The following is a 25,144-nucleotide window of genomic DNA, read 5'->3' on the forward strand; positions in this document are numbered from 1 at the left end:
ATGACGTAGCTAAAGGGTGACAGAAACATCATGTTTTTAAATAAAAAAAATTAATATATATTTAATAAATTATATTAGACTATTGTTTATCCACAAATGGGCGTCACACATTTTGGACACAAGGGTGTCCAAAACAAAAGCACTTTTAAAGCTCATAAATAACTTAACAGTGACGGTCTTGCTCAATAATTCATACATCATAGATTTGATAGGTGTTGTCTTCGTATAAAGTTTCTCAGCACTGTAGGCCAGTTTGTCAATAAACATTACTGAAATGGCTACAGAATTATGTTGTTTAGTTTTGCACTGCAACGTTATAATCTCCGGTATGTGGGTTCTATCAAATATTGAGAAAAAAGTGCGCTATTTTAACTGTATTTCTCAACTGGCATCTTACAATAAGACATGGTCAAAAATAATAGGTTATATAGCCTATGAAATAATATGTGGGGGAAAATGCCTCCCTTAAGGACGGTGTAATTTTTTTCTGTGAAAAAAAAGTTAATGTGTTCAGAAAAGTTATCACACTTAGTGATAATGACATAAATTATAAACCAAGTATGAAAAATATCCAGTGTTTTCATGTTATATGTTAATTTGTACCAATTGGGGGGCGTTTTGCCCCCCACTATTAGGCTACAAAGCAATTTACTTTATGCATTTATAGCAAAATCAAATTACAGGCAGTTTTATCTTAAAATTTAAAGGACCATAATCAATCATTAAGAATTGCAAAATTATAATAGCCTATTTGAAAAAAAATTGTTAGCTGATGGTAACTGGCTAGCTACCTGATGTTAATTTGAGGTAGCTAATTTTTAAATATGAAGTCCAAATATTTTTATTCAACCAACTAGTTAGAATAAATTTGATGGAAATACAATTTTATGTTCAGAACAGAATAACTACAGTAATTGCCCATTGTCCCCTGGGGGCGTTTCATCCACAGACTATGATTGAGAAAAAATTATCATTCTGAAAATGTAATAATATTTTTCTTAAATAACACATACTCAATATCTACAGCCAGGACCTATTGTTCTCATATCATATAACAGTGATGGTGTACAAAATAAGATTTAAAACAAATGTGTCTTACTGCTGAAAGTAGATCATTTAGGCTACTGCAAAATTCATTCATTCATCGCTAGTGAAGTTTCATGGTGAAAACTTCTACATCACTCTTGTACTTTATGTAGTCCATAGTTACAAAAAAAAAAAAAAAACTTTTGGGGAAAAACATTAGGTGGGTATTTCCCCCCATTCTACCCTAAATAGCAACGTGACCTTATGTTTGGCAGAATATAAAATATTGGAAAAGCCCTTAATAAACAGTTAGAGGAACATGACCCTACTGTCATTATGTAGCCTATTAGCCTACTTTATTATAGATTTGCATATCATAAATAAGCCTAGGCTATATCGCAAAAGTCTATATTCTTCTGTCAAATGGATAAAATAATATTCGCACAACTAATATAATTTGTACAACTAAAAGCTAGCGAATAAGCCTTATTAAAAACTGTTTTTATAGCGAGCCAGCAGGTAAAATAGACTATTTTCAACTAATTGATTTTAAATTTTAACTTATTTGGTTAAAAGCGTGGCGCCCCGTCTGGTCATCTGTCAAACTGCGCAGGTGAGCCGCCGCCGGACCCGCCCAGGTGAGTCCTGACAATAACAACTCAAACTCAGTCTGCACACAATTCCTGCGATTTACGTACGCAGATGCCAGTAGGGGCTCCCCGTTTTAGTCGCTCTCAAAATGAAACACGAGGGTAACTGAGCAAACGCTTGCATCAGTTTAGGATATTTACAACGGACTGAAAACTGGAAGCTTGTGACTCGATAAGTTTGTGGAGAAGCGCAGGTAAGCATCGCGATAAACGGCACGGCGGCAAAATTATGATATTGATCGAAACAAGGTTGATTTAAATAATAAATAACGATAAAAACTGTGTTTCTCGACCGTGCGTATCGCCTCACTTCTCTCTGTATAATTGATCATCCGCAGTCCGTCTGTAGCGGAAGATGCCGCCGTGCATCATTTACACTTGTCCAACTTCACTAAAACATGCTCACCACTAAAGCAGGTAGTGATGATCAGAGGATTTAAATGTAACTGTTGTTAAGATCGATTCTCATGTCTTATTTGAAACAGGAATGTGATACGCTACTGAAAATGAGGCCAGACATCAGAATGGAGGAAGCGACGCACGAGACCTGAAGATCGGTCACGCGCTGATCGGGGATTGCGTGAATAGCCCCTTCTTAACTTGATCGAAAGGCGGACCCGCTGTTTTTTTCCTGTCAAACAATTACTTGAAACTGCAGTACTGCGTGAGCGTCATAGACATGTAAACGCTCGTGGTGGAATTTAGAGCGCGCGCGATAATGTCATCCCGGACCATCGTTATGGACCAGGATGACTTGGATCCGGAGGCTTCGGACTCTCTTTTGCACGGGATTCACGGAGCGCACCGGCCCAGGCCGTCCTCTTACCGGGCGCTGCGCAGCGCCGTGTCCAGCCTGGCGCGAATAGATGACTTTATCTGCGAGAAGATCGGCTCAGGTTTCTTCTCGGAGGTGTTCAAGGTAAATGTCATTTCTATCATGCCTTTTGTTTGTTTTTACACACTGCACGTGCTGCATTTCCACTGCATGTAAACAAATGCGTAATTTTGTAGATAGTTTGTTGGGTCATTTCTGTGTCATATATTTCATAGATATCCAAATATATTGACTAAAACACAGATTTATAGGATATTCGTTTGTGTTCACATAGTTTTAAAAGATTAAAACTTTAAAAACTTTCACTATTTTAGTTTAAGCAGCTGTAATTTTTTCCTTTTCACTTCTCAAACTCTTAACCTTGTATAATAGTAAACAAATATTAATAGCTGTAATATTTTCTAATATCAAAAGCAAGTTTTTGAAGCAAAACTTAATGCATTTGCACATCTCACTTTATTTTAATATCTTAATACAGTTACCAAAATCTGAATTATATGATCAAAAGGTGATTTAAAAATGTCTAAAGTCGTTTTATTGATGCCCTTAAGCTAACATAATCCCTCGGTGAGCAATGACTAATTTCCTGTCTTTATTTCCATTCGGTTGCATCCCATCCTGTTCATTTCTTGGCATTTGTTAATGGTTTTGCTTTAAGTGCCTAAGTTTGAGCAGAGCATATTTCTGATATACACCTGTATATAAATACGTTATTTAATAAACATTACAGAGCTCAAAAAGTGCTACACAACCAAAATAATCCTGTTATCGTCATTGTATATGATTCTATTACTGATTTTGGACAACTAACCATCTTTTCACTTTAAGCTGACTTGATTGTTTGTCATAATATGCCTCCAGGTTTTGTAGCTCTGCAGATTTATGATCTGTTTTACATTCTCAAAATGATTGATTGGACAGACCATCAATTTATGAACCTCTTGGCAAAAATTCTAATGATAGCAGCAGCAGTCATTCTGGCTCTTCCCTTCCTGTTAGAGAAAAGGGGTCGTGACCTGTGTAAGGACAGTAGGTCTGTGTTGGTGTGAAAGTGGATACCCGTTGACAAGGTGCGCAGGTGTGCTGGAAACTCTACTCCCGTGTTTGTGTGCGTGCATATGAGACAGAGACTGACAGAGAGAGAAGAGACCTAATTAGCCATGCCTCATAGTTCACCCTGTCACCCAATTTACTGACCAGGCACCAAATGCGGTGATAACTTCCTGCCAGTTATTGCCCACAAAAATGTCACTGCTGATCAGGTCAATATATATGCAAATGTGCAGTAGCTGCTATTTGTTTCTGTTTATAGTGCAAGGGTTATGAAAGATGTAAATATGACATTTATAATTCTGTGCAATCCATTTAATAGTCCACAGTTGTGAGGGTAAATTTAGTTAGTTTTTAATAGGTTCTTTACATTAATGGCCTACAACAATACTATTGAGCAATCTCTATTCCTGTCATGACAGATCCTTCATGTGCTGTTTTTATTTTTTAAAGACTTTGCAGTCTGTGTCAACAGTAAAGACTTGCACTTGACTGAAAAATGTTTCTGTTCATTTTTCTCTTCTAATTGGTTAGTCAGAAAAACCTCTTTCCTCCGTCTGTTCAGATAATGCGTGGTTGATATTTCATCAGATCTGGAATGGAAAAAACTTTACTCAGCCATTACGTTCTTCTGCTAATTACTTCAGTTCTCTCCCTTTTCTGCTTATCTTGATAAAATCAGAACAAGTGATGAAAGACGAGGGAATTTTGTGTTTCTCTTGGGTTGATGCTCACCTTATTGTCGGATCAGCAGGATTTCTCCTTTTAAGACGTGCCAGAACAAAGTTGCTATTTATGTGAGATTCTTCTAAAAGAATCTGATGGAGGTGGACAGCCAGAATTAAGTCTTAAGGTTTTTTTTCTTTCTGTGCCTTTTTATCTCAGAAATAGAATCATGAAGCATGATTTGTAGTGTACAGTGGCCCCAGAAAGTATTTGGACACTTAATCTGCTTTTAAAAACACATGAAAGTCATTACATTAGATAACAAAATATCAAACCAAGTGCCATTTGTGTCAAAGAAAGATATACATTGCAAAATATTGAAAATTTGCAAATAATAAAACATTTACATTACATTTATGCAGTTTATAGACACTATCCAAAGCAACTTATGGTTTATTCAAGGTAAACATTGGATCCAGTGTTGGGGAAAGTTAAGTAATGCATTACAATTTTGAGTTACTCCATGAAAAAAATGACCTTTTATTCAAAGTAATGCATTGCATTTTATTTTGTGTTACTTTTTGTCACCTGAGCTGTGCTTGCTTATTTATTTTTAATAATAAAATCCCAAAAGTTATATTTTTTGGCAACTGTAAATGCCCTCTCACACCAAAAGTGAATTTAATAAGCCTCAGCCTGGAGGAAATGCCTGTTTGTGCACCTAGCTCCCAGTTTCTCTCAACATGGGGACAGGAGACGTGTCAGTGACTAAATGGGGAAAAAATAGTTACTATTACGTATTTGCAAAAGCAACTCAGATATTTTTTGTAAATTTAAAAGTAATGTGTTAATTAGTTACTTGAAAAAAGTAATCTGGTTACGTAACTCGCATTACTTATAATGCATTACCCCCAACACTGGTTGTATCTGTACATGCATTCCCTGAGAATCAAACCCATGAACTTGTTGCTAGCACTAAACTACAGGATATGCAATAAGAAAAGTGATGGAAACCTTTAGCATAATTTGTTTTCACGTTACACTTGGTGGTGTTAAGCAGCCAGACAATTTTGGGGCCTCTGTTGATATAAATTTCTTATCTGATGAATGACAATGCAGAGTTCTTAATGGAGATGTAGGTTCTATTTTTATTAGCTGTACATTTGAGCTTTGTGTTAAGGTCACTGTATCAAGTGTGCTCCTTGAGTCAGAGTTTGTTCCAGAAATGCAGTAATGAGTCTGGTGACTGCACGCTGATCTGTGTTTGACAAAGGGGTGATGTCACGGTAACGCGTCTTGGGTTCCGCAATTAGAAAAGATACTCATTGGTGGGATCTGGTTCCTTCCTTGGTGTCACGCGTTTTAAAAATGGGCTCACTTCCATTAAATATAGATATGAGGAGTGTGGTTTAAAAGTACTCGCTGTACATTGTGGTCCTCCTGTTGTTGTAGTTTGAGTGGGAGGGAATTTGAGAACTGATTGTTAAAGACGGGTTGTGATTGGTTGGAAAGTTTGAGGTTGTAAACAATTTGCAAGCTAGTTTTAACATGATTTCGAAAGCCTGGATTTCCTTTAGTGCTTCCCTTTTGCATTCTCTCTCCCTCCCTCTCTGTCTTTCTATTCTTGTTCCTCAGTGTCTTTTACTAGTCAGGGCATGCATGAATGTCAAGCTCCATTGCTGCCACAGAGCTCCTGCGCATGTTTGTTTGAGTTTGCGTATGTTTTAAATATGAGTGCAGTCTGAACAATTTGAAGTCTGCTTGTGAATACATTTTGATGCATTTTGCAGGTGTGTGTTTGTGATGTTGTGGCACGGCATTTAAAGATTTCTTCTGGAAGGTTCTAGGTTTAGAAGCTTAGCTCTTGTATTGCCATTGTAACTCTGATTGTCCTTGCAAGAAATGTTTTACTTTGAATAAAAAGTTTACAATATGCACATTATAGGTTGCACAGTATATCTGAACCATATCACTTATTAGTCAATATTAATAGTTATTAGCCATAATATAAAGATTATTTATTTAGTAGACCATTTAATATACAAGTAATACGTTGGATGTTCCATTGCTCATTTCCCATTAGATTAACTGAGGTAAAGGTAAAAAGTAAATCTTTTACTTAAGGGTTACTTGCATGTAATTATACATAATTAATTGTTATTATAATAGTGAGTACATGGAACGTGTAAGAAGGACACATAAAAAAAAGTGTGAACGTTAGCGTGAACATTATTTGAATGTTATACAAACATACATGGTGTGTGGTATGAATGTAAAACATAAAATGCAGGATCATGGTAAGAATTATTTTATAAAGGGATGTAAGCTGTAAAAAAGGAAAATGTTTTGTTTGTCTGATAATGTTTTAGGGCCTGTTAAGTGCTCTATGGGGTACATTTAACCGTCTCTCTGGCAGTGTGCTGTAGTGTGAGAGTGGGTGCTAATGATGCTCCGGTAAGTGCTGTCTTATTAGACCACCTGTCTAAAAGTATGATGATAGAAATCAGTTTCATCACATACATGCTCATCCAGACTCCTACACCTCTGTTTTTCATACACTCGACAGCATACTGAGCAAGCTCAATGCTCTTCAGCTACTGTTTGCCTCGTGTGTTAGTGTGTTGTGCACATGCTCTGGCACACTGTGCAGTGACAATTTTGTGGGCAACCCCAGTTTAAATCCAGCTTGTGCCAATTTTTCAAAAACCAGCGCACACCTCTTCTCCCTATCAAAAACAAATGCTGTACAGATCATTTATAGGCAGGCTGCGTGGTTTCTGTCCTCCTTGAATTCCATGGAAAGCTCCACAGAATTTGAACAGCTGTCATTCACGAAGCTCTACACATCCCCCCAACCATTGTTTGCTTGTTTCCAAAATTAAGTTGATTGGATGCTGCTTTCAGCTACCAGGTGTACAATAACCTCGGCTCCATTTCATGTGTTTTACCATATTAAAGGAATGCTTTACCCCAAAAAATGGACATTTGCTGAGAATGTACTCATCCCAGTAGATGAGTTGTTGTTGTTTTTTTTGTTTTTTTTTCCTGAACAGATTTGGAGAAATTTAGCATTAGATCACTTATTTATCAATGGATCCTCTGCAGTGAATGGGTGCCATCAGAATGAGAGTCTGATTAAAAACATCACAGTAATCCACAAGATTCCAGTCCATCAGTTAGTTTCTTGTGAAATGCAAAACTGTGTGTTTGTAAGAAACAAATCAAGACATTTTTAGCTTTAACCGTTATTTTCAGCTAATATCCTCTCTAGTCCTCTATCCATAATATTCATTCATCTCGTCTGAATCAGGAGAGAAATATGCGCGGATCAAGCACTATTTGCAAGCGAAAACAGTCCACAACAGTTCTAAATAAATATGTCAGTGTATTTTGATATGAGAGAATAACAGGGGATGGACTTTTACGCTGGAGGAAGCATTATGAATTATGGACTTTTTGGCAAGAAGAGATGGTATAAAGTTAACACTCCTTTCAAACTTGCAGCTTTTTGCTTGGCTTAATTGACAGACTCGAGAAATGTGAATTGCTTATGGATTATTGGGCTATTTTTATCAGCTGTTTGGAGTCTCATTCTGACGGTACCCATTCACTGCATAACATCCATTGATGAATAAGTGATTTAATGCTAGATTTCTACAAACATGCTCCAAATGAAGAAACAAATTCATCTACATCTTGAATGCCCAAGAAACAGAGCTGATTTTGACATGGTGAAAAAATTTGTTTTTTACACTACCATTGAGAAATTTTAACCAAAGTATGTTATAGAGTTTTCATTAAGACCCTAAAGAATCATATCATCCTGTGGAAGATGGGCATCCGATGACCCCTTTAATTTTTGGGTGAACTATTCCTTTAATCTGTTCTGTATATGGCTGTATAGTGAATTTATTTCAGCTACTTGATTAAGTGTCGATTACAGCTTTGCGTTTAAGTGAATCAACATCATAAAATATGAAAGCACACAGATGTATACCATGCATGCCTACCTATCATATAAAACAAGACTTTCTCTCAGTTGCCATAAATTCTCTTTTTCTCTCAGTTGACACAAATTCTCACTGCACAGATATTTTTATCACAGGATGCTGAAATAATAATAATGTGTGTTTAGGGCGTTTTCTGTATCCATCCCTGAGAATGCAACGCACCTCAGCACTGTTTACCTTTGATAAAAGGAGTGCACACACACCCTCAGATGTGTGAGCAATCATACACTCTCCCTCACTCAAGCTGCAGGGCCGAGTTATATCAGATAATTTATGGATTTTAAAGTTTCCTGCTATTGATCTTCACGAGACTCACAAAAGCAGATAATGGTGCTCATTGTTATCATGATATCTTAGCTTGCACGCTTTGACGCTGCAGGCAAGATCAGCCAGCCAGACAGCACGGCACAGGTTTGGGTGTCATCAATCAGGGATGGATTTCTGCCTTTGCTTGACTACATTTTCATATTGCTTTTGTATAGACAATCAAAGGTGAAGAATACTCTTGAAGCTTGGTTGCAGATAGTTTCACTCCTTTAGGGAAATTCTTGCTCTGGGTTATTTAATTTTGTGTGTCTGTGGAAATATCTCTTGTCATCAAGGGAACATGTTCAGACAACATTAGAGTTAGTCAACAGCAGACTGTTTTAATTTATAGTGATGAAATGAAACACACTTTATAATTGCTGCTTCATAAATCATTTTTTGTAGTTGCTATGAACCAAAATATTATGGTTCTCAGTTCAACTGTTTGTTGAAAGCATATACGTGTTATCGGGGCTGCTAGTGAGTCCAGATATGGACCAGACGGCTTGAGTGGGCAAACCTCCAGCTTGATACCAAGCAGTGTGTTGTGGGTCTGTTTCATATTTCCTGTGAGATGTGCCCTGATGAGCCACTCAAACAAATGAAAGATAATGAAAGATATGAACATGGACGCTATAAGCACCAAAGTATCTCGTGATATTACATAATGTTAGTCTTTCTTGATCATTTGCACAAAGGAGTTCACACGGTCAGTACCACAAATTTGCCTGTATTTGATTAGTGATGTACAAGTAGTACAGAAACTTAAATAAGTTAAGCATTTCATGTAACTAACTTTGTTTTGAAAATTTCAACTTTAAACTTCCACATGTTCATTATAGACTCCACTGTGCTTCCTCCTGAGTACAGATAATGTCTCCTGCAGCCAGGGACTTTGAAGTCTGGGATGAATCGGAAGTGTGAGTGTGTGTGTGAGGGGAAAAAAGTGTCCAGCTGGCCCAGACATGAATAGAGCTCTAAAATGTCTGTCTGTGACAAGTATTTTCTCTCTCTCTTTCTCTGAAGGTGACACATCGTACCACGGGGCAGGTGATGGCTCTGAAGATGAACACCATGGCCAGTAACAAAGCCAACATGCTGAAGGAGGTACAGCTGATGAACCGCCTCAGACATCCCAACATACTCAGGTCTGCATTGCACACACCCTCTGACAGCAGAGCTGGTCAACACTGAATATTAACCGTATATGTGAAGTAGTGATGTTGCCAATTTTTTTATTTACAAATATTATATGTGCTTTTTTTTATTTCACCATCAAGAGTGTCACTAGAAATTATATTTATATAAAAATTACATTATTATATTTATAATACAGAGTGTTTGCTTTCACTGATTTTGTAATTTTTTTTTAATTTTATAATTAAAAAAAAAAAAAAACTTTTTTTCTAGCATTAAACTGTCAATAATTGTTAGATTAAAATGATGGTTCCTCTGATTGGGAAGGGAACTATTTCAGAGCAAATGCATATTAAGATTTTCTCTATTTTTTTTCTTTTTAAGAAATGAATACTTTTATTCAGCAAGGATGTAGTAAACTGATTAAAAGTGAGAGTAAATACCAAAAAAAGATCGATTTCAAATAAATGCTGTCTTTAGAACATTTTATTCATCAAAGAACTCTGGAAAAACTCTTTTAAAACAGTCTATAAAATTCAGTATTTGTTTATGTAGAAACAAATATTGAAACACAAACCTTCCATAATTCCTTAATTCTTTAGTTTGGTATGATGCAAAATTTAATTGCATACTATTTAAAAAAAAAAAAAAAAGTATGTAGTAAAAGTGCTGTAATCAGTTTAAGCCATTTTGATAACTTGGTCAGACTTGGCCACTGAGTTGCTGCAAGCACAATCAGAATACCATAACTACAATCTGATGCCATCTACACCAGTCATTACATGGGTTGTGAGGGTTAGCTGGGAAATAATATCACCAGTCCCTGGTCTGATGGCTCTTCCCTCTCTTGTGTACTAACATAGCCTAAAGTCAGGAGAGTTTCCAACTGGATGTTTGTTCATTTCTATGAATTTCCAAGTGTTCATTTGAATAATTCATTAATTTATTTCTAAATTCACATTTAGAAGTTTGTATCCATTCTTGCCTCTAGAATGGAAAGAATGTTTTGTTTTGTTTTGTTTTGTTTTGTTTTGTTTTGTTTTGTTTTAAGTCGAGCTTACCTAGAGGAAAAAGTCTGTGCTGGTGGGCAATAAACACTACATTGTATGAGAGCATGAATATTAATGTCACAGGATGGCAGCTTTTGTCTTGCCTCCATAACTGCAGCCACTGTTTATGTAGAGTAAAATATTTAATTGGAAGCTGGGGAGTAGAGGATGGAGCAACACATTATTAACCATGAAATACAAATATATTTATCTTAAACAAATCCCCACATGAATACAGGGGTGTGTTTGTTTGCATGTGCCAGGGCAAGAAGTCTATAGGTCTTTTGTCTGCTTAACCTGCACCAGCTTGTGTGGTCTCATGTGTTTGAATTAAGTGTGTGTGTGTGTGTGTGTGTGTAAGAGGGAGAGAGAGAGAATGTGTGTTTTTCATGCATGCTTAAGATTGCCTTCAAAATGCAGGCGTTCCAGCTCACATTCTTGAGATGGGTCACTCTTGAAGGAACTTGTTAACACCTTCTCCTGTTTTTTGTTTTTCCAACACCCTTTACTCTTTCTCTGTGTGTGTCCCTTTAGGTTTGTGGGAGTGTGTGTTCATGAGGGACATCTTCATGCTTTAACAGAGGTAAGAAAGTGAGAGTGCTGATAAAGCATAAAAAAAAAAACCCACGATTGTTGGATAAAATTTATTTCATTAATACTTTTCAAGACCGAACGTTGTGTATACTACTGTTCAAAAGTTTGGAGTCTTTTGGAGTGTTTTATTTAAGTTTTTGAAAGGTTATGTTCACCAAGGCTGCATTTATTTGATGAAAAGTACATCGAAAAATAGCAATAATTTGGAATATTATTTTACTTTTAAAACGTTTTCTATTTTAATATATTTAAAAATATATCTTATTCCTTTGGGAATTTTCAGCAACCATTATTCCAGTTTTCAGTGTCACAAGACCCTTCAGAAATTATTTTAATATGCTGATTTGGTGCTCAAGAAACACTTTTTTTTATTACTATCAATGATGGAAGCAGTTGTTCTACTTAATATTTTTGAGGAAACCATGAGTTTTGTTCAGAATTCTTTGATTAATAGACAGTTCAAAAGAACTTATTTTATTTTAATTAGATATCTTTTGTAACATTATAAATGTTGTTAGAAATTGTAAATTACTGTCACCTTTTGATCAGTCAGTGCGTCCTTGCTGAACAGAAGTATTAATCTCTTCAAAAGTAATCTTCCTGATCCCAAATGTTTCAACGGTTGTTTATCTTTATTTATAGGTAGCATTTCTTTTGCTTTATGTACTACCTTTTTTTTCCACTAAGCTCAATGGATAGCACTCTGGATTTGCCTTTCCTGCAATGGATACATGTGATGCAGCCTTAGAATTTGGTTAAAGCAGGATATCTTAGGAGACCCTGTGGAACAGCCTTGTCTATACTAGTCTAATGCGCAGAGACAATTATAAGATGAGAGTCATTCATGGGTTGACATAAGATATAACATGTAAACAGATTTCAGACTTCTCATACTTTACCTTTAACATCAGGTGGTTTTATAGAAGATGCTCTCAGTGTTTGACCTCTGTGTGTGTTGTAGTACATTAATGGCGGTAATCTGGAGCAGCTGTTGAACAGTGAGGTGTTCCTGTCCTGGTCTGTGAGAATAAACCTCAGTCTTGATATTGCCAGAGGACTGGAATACCTCCACAGCAAGGGCATATTTCACAGAGATCTTACATCAAAGGTACACACACTAGAAGGGCCTTTATTACGGAGACTTTGTGTCAAAGGTACTGATGCGCACACAAGTGTGTATTCCAGACACTTCACACTGGATTTGTACTGTACGCCACAAATGTTTCTTTAAATTAATAAATGCAAATACATAGTAAAGGCACACAAATATTTTGAATGTGGTTTTTGTTTTGTAGAACTGTCTGGTACGCTGGGAGAACGGGCAGTGCCGTGCCGTGGTGGGAGACTTTGGTCTGGCAGAGAAAATTCCTGATCACAGGTCAGTAAATTGCATAGTCATAACTCAAGAGATAAGATTAGATGTACTGCACTCTTCCAGAGAGAGAGAGAGAGATGGAAGCAATCAAGTACTGATTGATGAGCTTCCATTTCTCCATAAAGCTCTTGTATCTACAGTATAGCTGGAAACTAAATGATTAAGAGCATATGATGTAATCAGCACATCTTTAGCCTAATGCAGCCTCCACACATCCAGCCCAGTCATGTCCTGTTGTTTCAGTGCATGTGTACACAGAGCTACATGTGTAAATGAAATGGATGTTAAATACCGCAGATATGCTTGAGTTATGATCTTGACATTTACCCTTAATAGCTCAAGTATCTGTTCTCACATGATATGAAACATGTACTGTTGCACTGCAGGCATTTGCACATTCTGTTAATGTAGACACATGGCTAGAAAAACAATGGGGGAAAAAATCACACTGTTGCTCCTGAAAAAAAAAAAAACACATTTCTTTTCACTGCACATACACAACCAGCCAAATGTTTTTGAACATTAAGGAATCTTTTTTTTTTTTTTTTTTTTAAGAATTCTCTTCTGCTCACCAAGCCAAAATACAGCGAAATCAAAATTATTTGATCCAAAATACAGCGAAAGCAGTAATATTGTGAAATATTTTTGGTATTTAAAATAACTGTTTTCTATTTGAATATATTTTAAAATGTAATTTATTCCTGTGATCAAAGCAAAATTATCAGTATCATTACTTTGAAATCACTCAAATAATTTACGTTTTAAAATGTATTCAAATAGAAAACAGTTATTTTAAATATTATTTAAAAATGTTACTGTTTTTGGATCAAATAAATGCAGGCCTGGTGAGCAGAGGAGACTTCTTTAAAAAACATTAAAAATCTTCCTGTTCAAAAACCTTTAACTGGTAGTGTATGTGTCAGGATCCTGGACTGTTTTGTTGTGTTTTTGCTCCTCATGTGTTCACTGTGACCCAGTTTCTCCCCAGTCTGATTGTGTTAATTTGCTCCAGCTGTGTCTCATCGTCTTCCCCAATTACCCTGTGTTTATAAGCCCCAGTCCTTTCAGTTAGTGTTTGTCGGTTCTTGAACGTCTTTCCCTGTGTCTCCTACGTGTTTGGCCTATTAAAGATCGTGTTTGGAAGTACTCCTCGCTCCCTCGTTCCGTGTTCCCTGGCAAAGTGTGACGTTTAAAGTATGATGTTTAAAGTAAATGCTGTTCATAAGATTTAAAAATACAATACCTCTGGGGATGATGGACACTTAAGTACAAAGTAATTTCTTCATATTAAAGAAATAATTACACATACCAGTAATAAACAGTACTTCTATATTTAGTAATCTTAGTTTTCATGAATTGGATTGTCCATATATTGAGGCCACGATATGACAGTTCACAAGGGCACAGAAGGATACATAATATTATACATTATTTTTGCAAGAAATCACTCTCTTGATATTACAGGATTTCCCAGTGTAAGGATGGTTTGAGGCTTTAATTGTGTAGACAGTTACACTCCTGGCAACTAGGTCTATGATACTGTAATTGCTGGGTGATTTTTACTGAGGAAATAGGAAATGAAGGGAGGATTAACACTCCTTTTAGTGAAGCGCTCATGCTGGGACATATTAAAGTGAATCTGCTGCTTGTATAATTCTTTCCTCAGTATAGGACCTCTGTATAAACTTACGCATGAGAGCAGAGGTTTGTAAGCCTCATTTTAACTCTGTTTGTAAGTGTTCAGCTTTTATACACTGTCTCAACATAAACGTTACATAATGGGGCAGCTAAAGTGTACCTCCCAGACATAGCATGTGTGATCATGAGTGCCATCAAAGTGTTGTTTGTGTTCTGCCTTTGCCATTCTCTCTCTGAGGAGATCAACACAATGTTAGCATGCTTAAATTTTGCAACAGTATGTATAGTTTTTGTATATTTACTGTACATGTTATGTAAATGCACTTCAAAAATTTGGGTTACACTTTATTTTGTTGTCCTTGTTACAGTGTAATTATACATTTAGGTACTGAGTAATAGGGGTGCGCCCGAAGCCGAATACCTTATTCGGAAAGGCACGGATAATGGCTTCAAAACAAATAACGAATTTATCCAAATAATAGAATAAAAATATTCTGCAGACACAATCACGTTTGCTGGAACAGCACTACATTAGTGAGGTCTGCGGTTGCTAAGATTTATGCAATAATAATGGCTAGTACTGCTTTGATAGCGTTTGACACAGTTTCGTACAGATAATATCATGGTGATCATTGCGTTTGTCTAACGAATGTGGTCTCCTCAGCAATAAACTGTCCGTGCGCTCCTCCTTTGATTGCTGCCTGAAGGTGCTGGCGAAGCAGTGTTGTCAGATATTGTTACAAAAAAACAAACACAACCAATCCCCTGAAAAATGCACCAAAATAAGTTTAAATCTTGTATTTTGCAAATAGGATACATAATCTTAACCTTCATCTTCCCACTTTAGTAATGCCCTAATTACTTTATTAATGCTGTTACATTAAGTATTAAAACAAGTCCAGCTGTCTGGATTTATATCAACTAACTTGACAAAAATATCCTAAAAACGGCCCTAACTTCAAACCTTTTCGAAATCCAACTGTAAAAACGCATTACATTAGCCCTTTTCGTGAATCGCATTACACTTAATTATACAAGATGAAGAAAAGCGATGTTTGATCATGGCTTCTGGAGGGTCCAAATGATTTGTTGCGCTCTGTTGATAAAATACTCGTAAACGATCACAGACTCCCGCAACACATGATCTTTAAGTCAAGTTCAAGCAAGCTTTATTGTCATTCTGCTACTGAACACTTTCTTTCCATTTCTATATATAGTTTTCTTTTTCAGCTTCTTTTTTTCCCACTAGTGCTCTTATTTAAGATTGTGGATGCTTGTCTCTTGACAAATTTGTACACAAAGTTTCACTGGAAAACAAGAACAATAAAGTAATTTTTCTTTTTTGATCAACGTTTTCTGTAGTTTTAAATAGAAGATATTTACAAAGTCATAATTACAATAAAAAAGAATACTTTCGAAAATCAAACGAAACAAACATTTGCATTTAAAATGGTATTTTAATGTAATTTCACAAACTTCCGATTTAAGCCGCGCCCACTTCCGGATCCATTCGATAATTTTGAGATTGTCACAGATACAAATAATGGCTCCGCAGTAAATGATTAAATAATTAATTTACTGCATGTACTTACTATAGGGTTAGGATTAGGGTTTGGTTTTGGCTTACTTGCATGTAATTATGCATAATTTATTGTTATTAGTAAGTACATATAACGTGTAACAAGGACACCTTAAAATAATGTTACCAAAATTTGGAGTCTGTAAGATTTCCTTATGTTTTTGACTCTAAAATACAGGTGCATCTCAAAAAATTAGAATATTGTGAAAAACGTCTTTTTTTTGTAACTTATTTCAAAAAGTGAAACTGTCATATATATTTTAGATTCATTACATGTAAAGTAAGACATTTCAAAAGTTTTTATTTTTTTTAATTTTGATGATTTGATAGCTCATGAAAGTCAAAATCCAGTATCTCAAAATATTAGAATATTTCCTAAGATCAATCAAAAAAAGGATTTTCAAAACAGAAAAGTTCAAGTTCTTTAAAGTATGTTCATTTATGCACTCAGTACTTGTTTGGGGCTCCTTTAGCACAAACTCCAGCATCAGTGGGGAATGGCATGGAAGCGATCAGCCTGTGGCTCTGCTGAGGCACCATTGAGCCTTCGGCTCGTCTGGATTGTTGGAGCGACTGTTTCTCATCTTTCTCTTGAAAATATCCTATAGATTCTCTATGGGGTTCAGGCCAGGCATGTTGGCTGGCCAATCAAGCACAGTAATATCATGGTCAGCAAACCACTTGGAAATGATTTTGGCACTGTGGGCAGGTGCTAAAGTCCTGCTGGAAAAGGAAATCAGCATCTCCATAAAGCTTGTCAGCAGATGGAAGCATAAAGTGCTCCAAAATCTCCTGGTAGACGGCTGCATTTACTTTGAACTTGATAAAACACAATGGACCAACACCAGCAGACGTCACAGCATCCCAAATCGTCACTGACCTCAGAAACTTCACACTGGACTTCAAGCAGCTTGGATTCTGTGCCTCTCCGGCCGGTAAATCCAGGGATGAGGCCGGTAAATCCAGGGGTGGAGGAGTATGTTTCATGATCAACAAGAAATGGTGTGACCCCAGGAATATCTCCATTCTGTCGCGTTCCTGCTCGCCTCATCTGGAACATCTTTCCATTATCTGCCGCCCATTTTATCTGCCCCGGGAGTTTTCATCGATCATTGTTACTGCTGTGTACATTCCACCACAGGCGGACACTGGCTTGGCTTTGTCTAAACTTCACGATGTGCTCAGCGGCCACATTAACAAACATCCTGACGCTGCCTTCATCATCGCGGGGGACTTTAACAAAGCCAACCTCAAGCAGGTCATGCCGAACTTTTACCAACATGTATCCTGTCCAACTAGAGGACCAAACACACTGGATCATTGCTACACTCAGTTCAAGGATGCCTACAAAGCCCGCTCACTACCGGCTTTTGGCAAATCGGACCATGCCGCCATCTTTCTAACACCGAGATACAAACAAAGGCTCGTTCAGGAACCTCCGGTGCAGAGAGTAGTGACGCGCTGGTCCTCCCACTCAGAGACTATGCTGCAGGCGGCGCTTGATGACGTCGACTGGGACATGTTCCGGGCGAGTTCTTCTGACGTCAGCGAGTTCACGGATGTAGCATTAAGCTTCGTAAACACGCTAACCGAGCAAGCTACAGAAACAATAACGATAAGGACATTCTCCAATCAGAAACCGTGGGTGGACAGAACAATCCGTGCCGCGGTTAACACACGCACCGCCGCTTACAATGAGGCTCTTCTGTCTGGGAATAAGAACGAGTACAAAGCATCGTGCTATGCTCTCCGACGCGCAGTAAGAGCCGCCAAAATACAGATACAGAGAGAGAATTGAGTCTCATTTCCAGCTCAACGACTCTCGACGGATGTGGCAGGGACTGAGGACCATCTGTGACTTCGGAAACAAATCCTCCGCGGAGGTGAGAGCAGATCCGTTGCTGGCCGACGAGTTAAACATCTTCTACGGCCGCTTCGATGGCAACGGCGGTGGCGCGTTTCTGCCGACCAGCGCGTCTGGAAGCAGCAGGCAGAGCAGCGATGATCCTGTAATCACCGTGTCGGAGGATGAGGTTCGGAGGGCGCTAAAGAGAGTGAACGTCAGGAAAGCAGCCGGACCTGATGGGATAACCGGCCGTGTTCTGAGGTCCTGCGCCGATCAGCTCGCTGGTTTGTTCACTTCTATCTTTAATGAGTCCCTTGCTACCGCCGTGGTTCCCACCTCATTCAAAAAATCCATCATTATCCCTGTGCCAAAGAACAATAAACCCTCTTGCCTGAATGACTATCGCCCAGTTGCCCTCACATCTATAGTCATGAAGGTTTTTGAGAGACTTGTAAAGAGCCACATTTGCTCCTCCATCCCTGATACTCTGGACCCTCTTCAGTTTGCCTATCGCCCAAACAGATCCACGGACGATGCCATTTCTCACGTTCTCCACTCTTCCCTCACACACTTGGATAGCAACAATGGAAATTATGTAAGGCTGCTATTCATTGACTATAGCTCAGCTTTCAACACTATAGTCCCCATCAAACTGGCATCTAAACTCACAGACCTCGGCCTAAACTCCTCACTCTGTGACTGGATTCAAGACTTCCTCACCGGCAGACCTCAAGTGGTGAAAGTTGGCCAGTTCACCTCAAACTCCATCACTCTGAACATAGGAGCCCCACAGGGCTGTGTCCTGAGTCCCCTGCTCTACTCTCTCTACACGCATGACTGCGTGTCCTCTCACAGCTCCACATCCATTGTTAAATTCGCTGATGATACTGTGGTTCTGGGCCTCATCTCCAACAACGATGAGACCGCATACTTGGATGAGGTAGAGAGACTCACATCATGGTGCCAGGACAACTGTCTCTCTCTGAATGTGAGCAAAACTAAAGAGCTGATCATGGACTTTAGGAAGAGACAGCAGCAGCCCTACTCTCCTCTCAGGATCAGTGGGACCCCTGTGGAGAGGGTGAGTAGCTTCAAGTACCTCGGTGTAAACATCTCCGAGAACCTGACTTGGACTACACACATCCAAACTCAGGTAAAGAAAGCCAGGCAAAGACTGTACCATCTGCGACAGCTGAGGAAATTCAGGGTCTCACCAGCAATCCTGAAAACTTTCTATTCAGGGACCATAGAAAGTGTATTGACTCAGTGCATCTCAGTGTGGTATGGAAACAGCTCCAATCAGGACTGCAAAGCACTACAGAGAGTTGTGCGCTTAGCTGAGCGCATCTCAGGGTCTGCTCTCCCCTCTCTGCAGGACATCTACCTCAAACGCTGCAAAAATAGAGCTGTCAAAATAATCAAGGACTCAAATCACCCTGGTAACCAGCTATTCACTTTGCTTCCTTCTGGTAAGCGCTTCCGTAGCCTGATGACAAAAACTGAGAGACTTAGAAGGAGCTTCTTCCCCCAGGCCATCAGGCTCCTAAACTCTAGCTCTGTGTCATAACATCACTTGACTCCATGTAAATATCACCATATCAATAAGCTATTCATAATTTTTCTCTACCTCATATTGCTGCTATTATATACCCTGTACAACTTTTTTGCACATTATTTTGCACATTCCTCTTAGTACTATTTAAGTCAACAACATACTGACCTGCACATTTATATTTATATTTTTTATCTATCTTTTTATTTTATTCTTTTTATTTTATTTTATTTTTTTCTACTTTTCTTCTCTTAATATTTGTATACTTTATAATTGCACTGTCCTTGGAGCGGACCTGACCTACATTTCACTGCTGGTTATACTCTGTATAATTGTGTATGTGACGAATAAAACTCTTGAATCTTGAATCTTGAAATCCACTCTTACTCCAGACTCCAGACCTTGATTTCCAAATGAAATGCTAAATTTACTTTTATCTGAAAAGAGGACTTTGGACCACTCAGCAACAGTCCAGTTCTTTTCCTCCACAGCCCAGGTAAGATGCTTCTGACGTTGTTTCTGTTTCATAAGTGGCTTGGTAGCCCTTTTCCTGAAGACGTCTGAGCGTGGTGACTCTTGATGCACCGACTCCAGCTTCAATCCACTCCTTGTGATGCTCTCACAAGTGTTTGAATCAGCTTTGCTTGACAGTATTCTCAAGCTTGCGGTCATCTCTGTTGCTTGTGCACCTTTTCCTACCCAAGTTCTTCCTTCCGGTCAACTTTACATTTAATATGCTTTAATACAGCACTCTGTAAAAAGCTACACCTTTCAGTAATGACCCTCTGTGACTTAACCTCTTTGTGGAGGGCGTCAATGATTTGTCTTCTGGACCATTGCCAAGTCAGCAGTCTTCCCCATTATTGTGGTTTCAAAGAACAAGAGATGCCTGGAATTTATACTGTAGAGATGGTCATTTAATGAAACTCAAATATAAATATTCTAATATATTGAGATACTGGATTTTGACTTTCATGAGCTCTAATCATCAAAATTAAAACAAAAAAACTTTTGAAATGTCTTGCTTTACATGTTATGAATGTAAAATATATATGAAAGTTTCTCACCATATTCAAATTTTTTGAGATGCACCTGTACACTAAAAACAATTTGCAGTTTGTTGCCTGAGCGTTTTATTGACAAGATGATCCATAAACAAATCCATAACAAGATGTTAATTAGTCTGGCTGAATTAAATATGCAGGAAGATGAAATCATGTGATGTCACCGTTTGAAATGTTTATTATAGGATAATGCCTTCTGTTTTGCTTACTAATTTAAAAACTATGTATACAGCGAGTAGTAAGCTAGTGTTGCATTATGAACACATCCAGTGTGTGCATGTGATGTCAGAGGCATCAGGGACTTGTTTCCACCCTGCATTTGTGTTGATTTTAATGATGGCTTTGTAAGAAAGTCTGTGTGAAAGAGAGCAGTTTTACAGTTGAGCTCTGTTTTTCTCATTGTTGGTATTTCTGTAAATGTTATGTAATGCATTTTTTTTGGTGTGCTTGCGAATGCTTCATGTTTACGTGGAAAACCACGGGTATTTGTATGTGTGAAGAAGACTGAGCAGACTGCTAAATGAGGGCTTTTTGGAAAGCTCTCCTAAAAAGGAAAAAGTATTTCAGCTGTCTGCTGCGGTAGATTCCCTCACTCTGACCAACCCACATCCCCAAATGGTGTTTACACTGCAGTACATTACTCCATTTATCTCTCTCTCTCTTCCCTTGTCTCCACTCTTCCCCTCTCAGTCTATTTATGCCCAGTACACAGTCCCAGACCAAAATAAAACTGAGGAAATGTCTCTCAGCAGCGTATGAGTATGCCAGCTATAATTAAGATCTTACAAGATCTTGTTTTATTTTATTTTTATACATCCACGTACACATAATCATGATGTGAGCTAATGGACTAGGGGTTTATGGGTGTTAAATTTGGAAATGAGGAGTACTACAAAAAAAAAAAAAGATTAATAGAACTTGTATGTTCACTTTAATTAAATGATTTTCCTGTTTTCCTTTTGGCTGTTTTCAGCAATGAGGCAGAGAAACAGTGCTTGGCTGTTGTTGGCTCCCCCTACTGGATGGCTCCAGAGGTGCTCAGAGGAGAACACTACAATGAAAAGGTCAAACATTGTATGATTCATTACCCAGATACAGGCCATAGTCCTCTTCAGTGGCTGTTTCACCCACATTACTTGTCAGATCACTGTCATTTCACAATTTCAAATGCAAAATCGGTGCCATTATTCCCATTGATTGAGAATATTATTCTATTAGGTTCATTATTATGTTTAAGGTTTTGGATCAATACAACACTTTATTTTTTGTTTTTGTTTTACAGGTGGATGTATTTGCCTATGGTATTATTCTCTGTGAGATTATTGGCCGGATACAGGCAGATCCTGACTTTCTTCCACGGACAGAGGTGAAAAACTGAACATACAGTATCTTAAAAGCTCACTTCAAATATTTTTACAATTAGACAGAACATTTTTAGAAACTATTTCAATACTTTTAGAATAAGAAGTTTTTGTATTTAAACACATGTATTTAAGTATTAAGGCATGTGTGGTTTCACATTTCCCTTTTTTGCTGTACTATTATTCGAAAATTGCTGATTTATTGGTCTATATCTGTTCATAGACCACCTGGTCTATGAATATCAGGCCTGTAACAATCTCATGCACACACTCAGTTTATGAAAATGGGTCATAGTTTACTCCATGTGAGATAGCAGCACTGCCAATGAACTCATGCTTTTACCTACAAATAGTTGCTTAATTACACTGTTTATCATTGTCAGGATGATTTATTTCTATAGTAAAGCCTGTACTCCTCACAGTAGTAATATACAGCTTTATATCAGCTTTGTAGCCTTTTTTTTTCTTAAGACTGAAATTAGGCTTGCCTGATGATTCTGTTTCAGGACTTTGGTCTTGATGTGGAGGCTTTTCGGCAGATGGTTGGAGACTGTCCTCCTCATTTCTTCAACCTCACAGTCGTCTGCTGCAGTGTAAGACCTCTTATCTACCATCAGGGCTTCTGTCTAATTCAGATGCATAAAAGCAGGTTGAAGCCAATATAAAAATATATTATTCTGATCGCTTAATGTGACTTAATATGGCAAAAGTGCTTACATTTTAAAATTCCGTGTTTTTTCTCTAACAGATTAACCCAGAGAGTCGGCCCTCATTCACAGAGGTGGTAGCAGAGCTGGAGAAGATAGTGAGTGATCGAGAGAAGAGTGAATGTATGGAGCCTGATGTAGAGGGTGAGTCAGCAAAAAATGCAAATTAATACAGCAGTGTTGCCAAAATGCTGCTTTTTCTTTTCTTCTCCTCACATTTATTTAATTACAAAGCATATATAATGTAAATTTGTATCTGTAAATCTGTTCAGAGCTAATTTTCAGATCATGATAAATGTTTATAATTCAAATCACATTTGTTTCCCCTCTAAACCAAGTTGTTAATTGGTTTTAAAGAAATTCATTTTCTATCATCATTTACTCAAGTCAATCCAAACCAAACCAAGTTTAAGGTTAATCTTCGAAGACAAATTAAGATATTTTTAATAGGTTTCTGTCCCTCTACTGAATGTCCAGGTAACGAACACTTAAAGGTCCAAAACACATACATAAGGGAGAAAAATTGTTTAATCTTGTGAAGCCTTGTGAAGAGATACTGTTGCTTTTTCTGATGAACAGATTTAATTTATTTATTAACTTTTAGCATTTTTTTTAATCAATTGAGGGACAGAAGCCTCTCAGGTTTTATTCAAAGTATCTTGTTTTTTTTATTTGTAACAACATGAGGGTGAGTAAATTATGACAATTTTTATTTTTGGTTCACTATCTATTTAAATATCTTTTGTTTCCATATTAAATTAATAAATTCAAGTATAGTTTTCGCCTTGAAAATTATCAAAGAAGCTTGCATCGCATTAAACAAACAAACTGAGCCTTAAAACACTTCTTTTTTTTTTCAGACCAGCTGTCCACAAACACAACACCTTTGAGTCGAAAGCATTCTCTAGACATTCGCACTGACCCGCGTCTCTGCCGCAGTAAATCCGATGTGCTCCTGCCTCCATCCCCTCTCCTGACTCGGACCACACCGATGCGCGTCAACCCCTTCTCCCAGCGCCAAGACCTCAACGGCGGCCGCATCAAGCTCTTTGACACCCCCAGCAAGTCTGTCATTTCCCTCACCTTTGCTCTCCCTCCGCCTCCTGACCCCAGCAGCCCCGTCTCCTGTGACAAAGGCCCTCTCCATTTCCACAGACGCAGCCAATCACTGCCCTGCACACCAGAAGACATCCAGTCTCTACGTGGTACTGCTAACAATGAGAAATGTGAAAATAATCCAACTGTTATGGATACAGATGTAAATCCAGTCAATGGAAATTTGATGGACATGGGAAGGGACAGTGTGTTGGCCATGAGCAACGAGAGTATTGCTGATCTGCCTAATATTAGTGAGGTTTTTAATACACCTGGTGACAACGTTAGGTGTTCAGATCCTAAGCAGGACAACAAGGAGGAGAATCTTGAAATGAACAGTCAAGAAGCTGTAGCTGACGACTCTGGACTTCCATTAGATCTAGAGTTGATGTCTCCAAACCGATTGAGGTTAGAGGAAAGCATTGAGGAGCCAATGGACTGCACCAGCTCTCCTGATACACTAGATGGCGCCAGCGCTACTTCAACTAAAACTTTCTCCAATGGCTGGAGCTCTCCGGTCTCAAACGGGCCACCCTCATTACCTCCTTTACTAGACCCGGATAACAACAATGGCACCATCCCTATAAATCGACCTCTGGGATGGGGGGTTAATAACTCCAATGGTGCCACGACCCCTCTTACCCCTCTGGAACAGGATGAGGTCATAGCCTGTCCAGGTTGCTGCCTAGCAGGGATGAGTTTCCCCTCTATTTGCACACGCGGACCTCGACAGACCCCTTATAAGAACCTGAATGGCGATGCGGCTGGGAAAAGGCTTCTGTGCAAAGCTTTGCCGCCCTCGCCTACAGAGCCAAACATTGCTCTGCCTGGCACTCGGACATAAAAGATGCATGATCTGTAGGTGAAGCGCTACCTTTAAAGCAGATGCTATTGCTTAATGCACTCAAACTAAAATCAAGCTGAAAAATGTCATTCTAGAGAGAAAGAAAACGCTATGTATTATTGTTTAGACTAGATGGATCATTTAGTATTCTGATCTCAAGTCCTAGTCCTCTAAACTTGAACACTCCCATAGGTTTTAATGCCTTTGTAAAGACACGTGTTGTCAATATTTTTGTTATTTTTACAATTATTTGAAAGTTTATGAAAATACTTTGTGAATGGAGAAAAAAATGATGTATTATTTTATTAATGACATTAAATGACATGGACAAAGTAAAGTACTAACGGGCTATGTAGTGTTTATGGAAGATATGAGTCACATTATCGGTTATCTGTAATATAGTAACTCTATATTTTACATTGTGTCACATGGTATAAAACATACAAAGCCTTCAGCTGGCTCTTCATTTTCTTTCTATTTTAAAGAATCATGCCCAGTGGAAAAGTCGTTTTTAAGAAAATGAAAGTCAGAAATGTCCGTTGCTGTCTCACATAGTTTTATAGGAGGTGAATGGCCTGATCAAAACCTTTCATCAAAGTTGTCCTAACACCTAAAACCAAAATGCTTTCTTGCCTTAGGACAACTTTGGTGCTCTTTTCTGATCTACTTCAAATGTTGACTACTGTATATAAAATACATACACACACCCTGAATTATGTTTAAAAATGTTTAATATATAATATACTATACATATATTAGT

The 25,144-nt window shown here is 38.0% G+C and overlaps 1 protein-coding gene across 2 annotated transcripts; it reads left to right on the forward strand.

Moving 5' to 3' along the window:
* The first annotated feature begins 1,625 nt into the window (after positions 1 to 1,625).
* LOC306879592 (dual specificity testis-specific protein kinase 2-like) lies at positions 1,626 to 24,837 on the forward strand. Of its 2 annotated transcripts, none has more exons than XM_079432655.1 (11): positions 1,626 to 1,664; positions 2,162 to 2,595; positions 9,570 to 9,691; positions 11,264 to 11,312; positions 12,285 to 12,431; positions 12,619 to 12,701; positions 21,351 to 21,441; positions 21,660 to 21,743; positions 22,245 to 22,331; positions 22,487 to 22,589; positions 23,306 to 24,836. In XM_079432655.1, exons 2-11 carry the CDS (start codon positions 2,395 to 2,397, stop codon positions 24,382 to 24,384), a joined length of 2,046 nt encoding a protein of 681 aa, XP_079288781.1. In that variant the 5' UTR covers positions 1,626 to 1,664; positions 2,162 to 2,394; the 3' UTR covers positions 24,385 to 24,836. The 2 variants fall into 2 exon arrangements, with proteins under 2 accessions (XP_079288781.1, XP_079288780.1); XM_079432654.1 differs by having other exon boundaries at positions 1,653 to 1,870; positions 23,306 to 24,837.
* Positions 24,838 to 25,144: the final 307 nt, after the last annotated feature.

This window comes from Barbus barbus, assembly GCF_936440315.1.
Source record: "Barbus barbus genome assembly, chromosome: 2".
In the NCBI taxonomy this organism is placed as follows: Eukaryota; Metazoa; Chordata; class Actinopteri; order Cypriniformes; family Cyprinidae; genus Barbus; species Barbus barbus.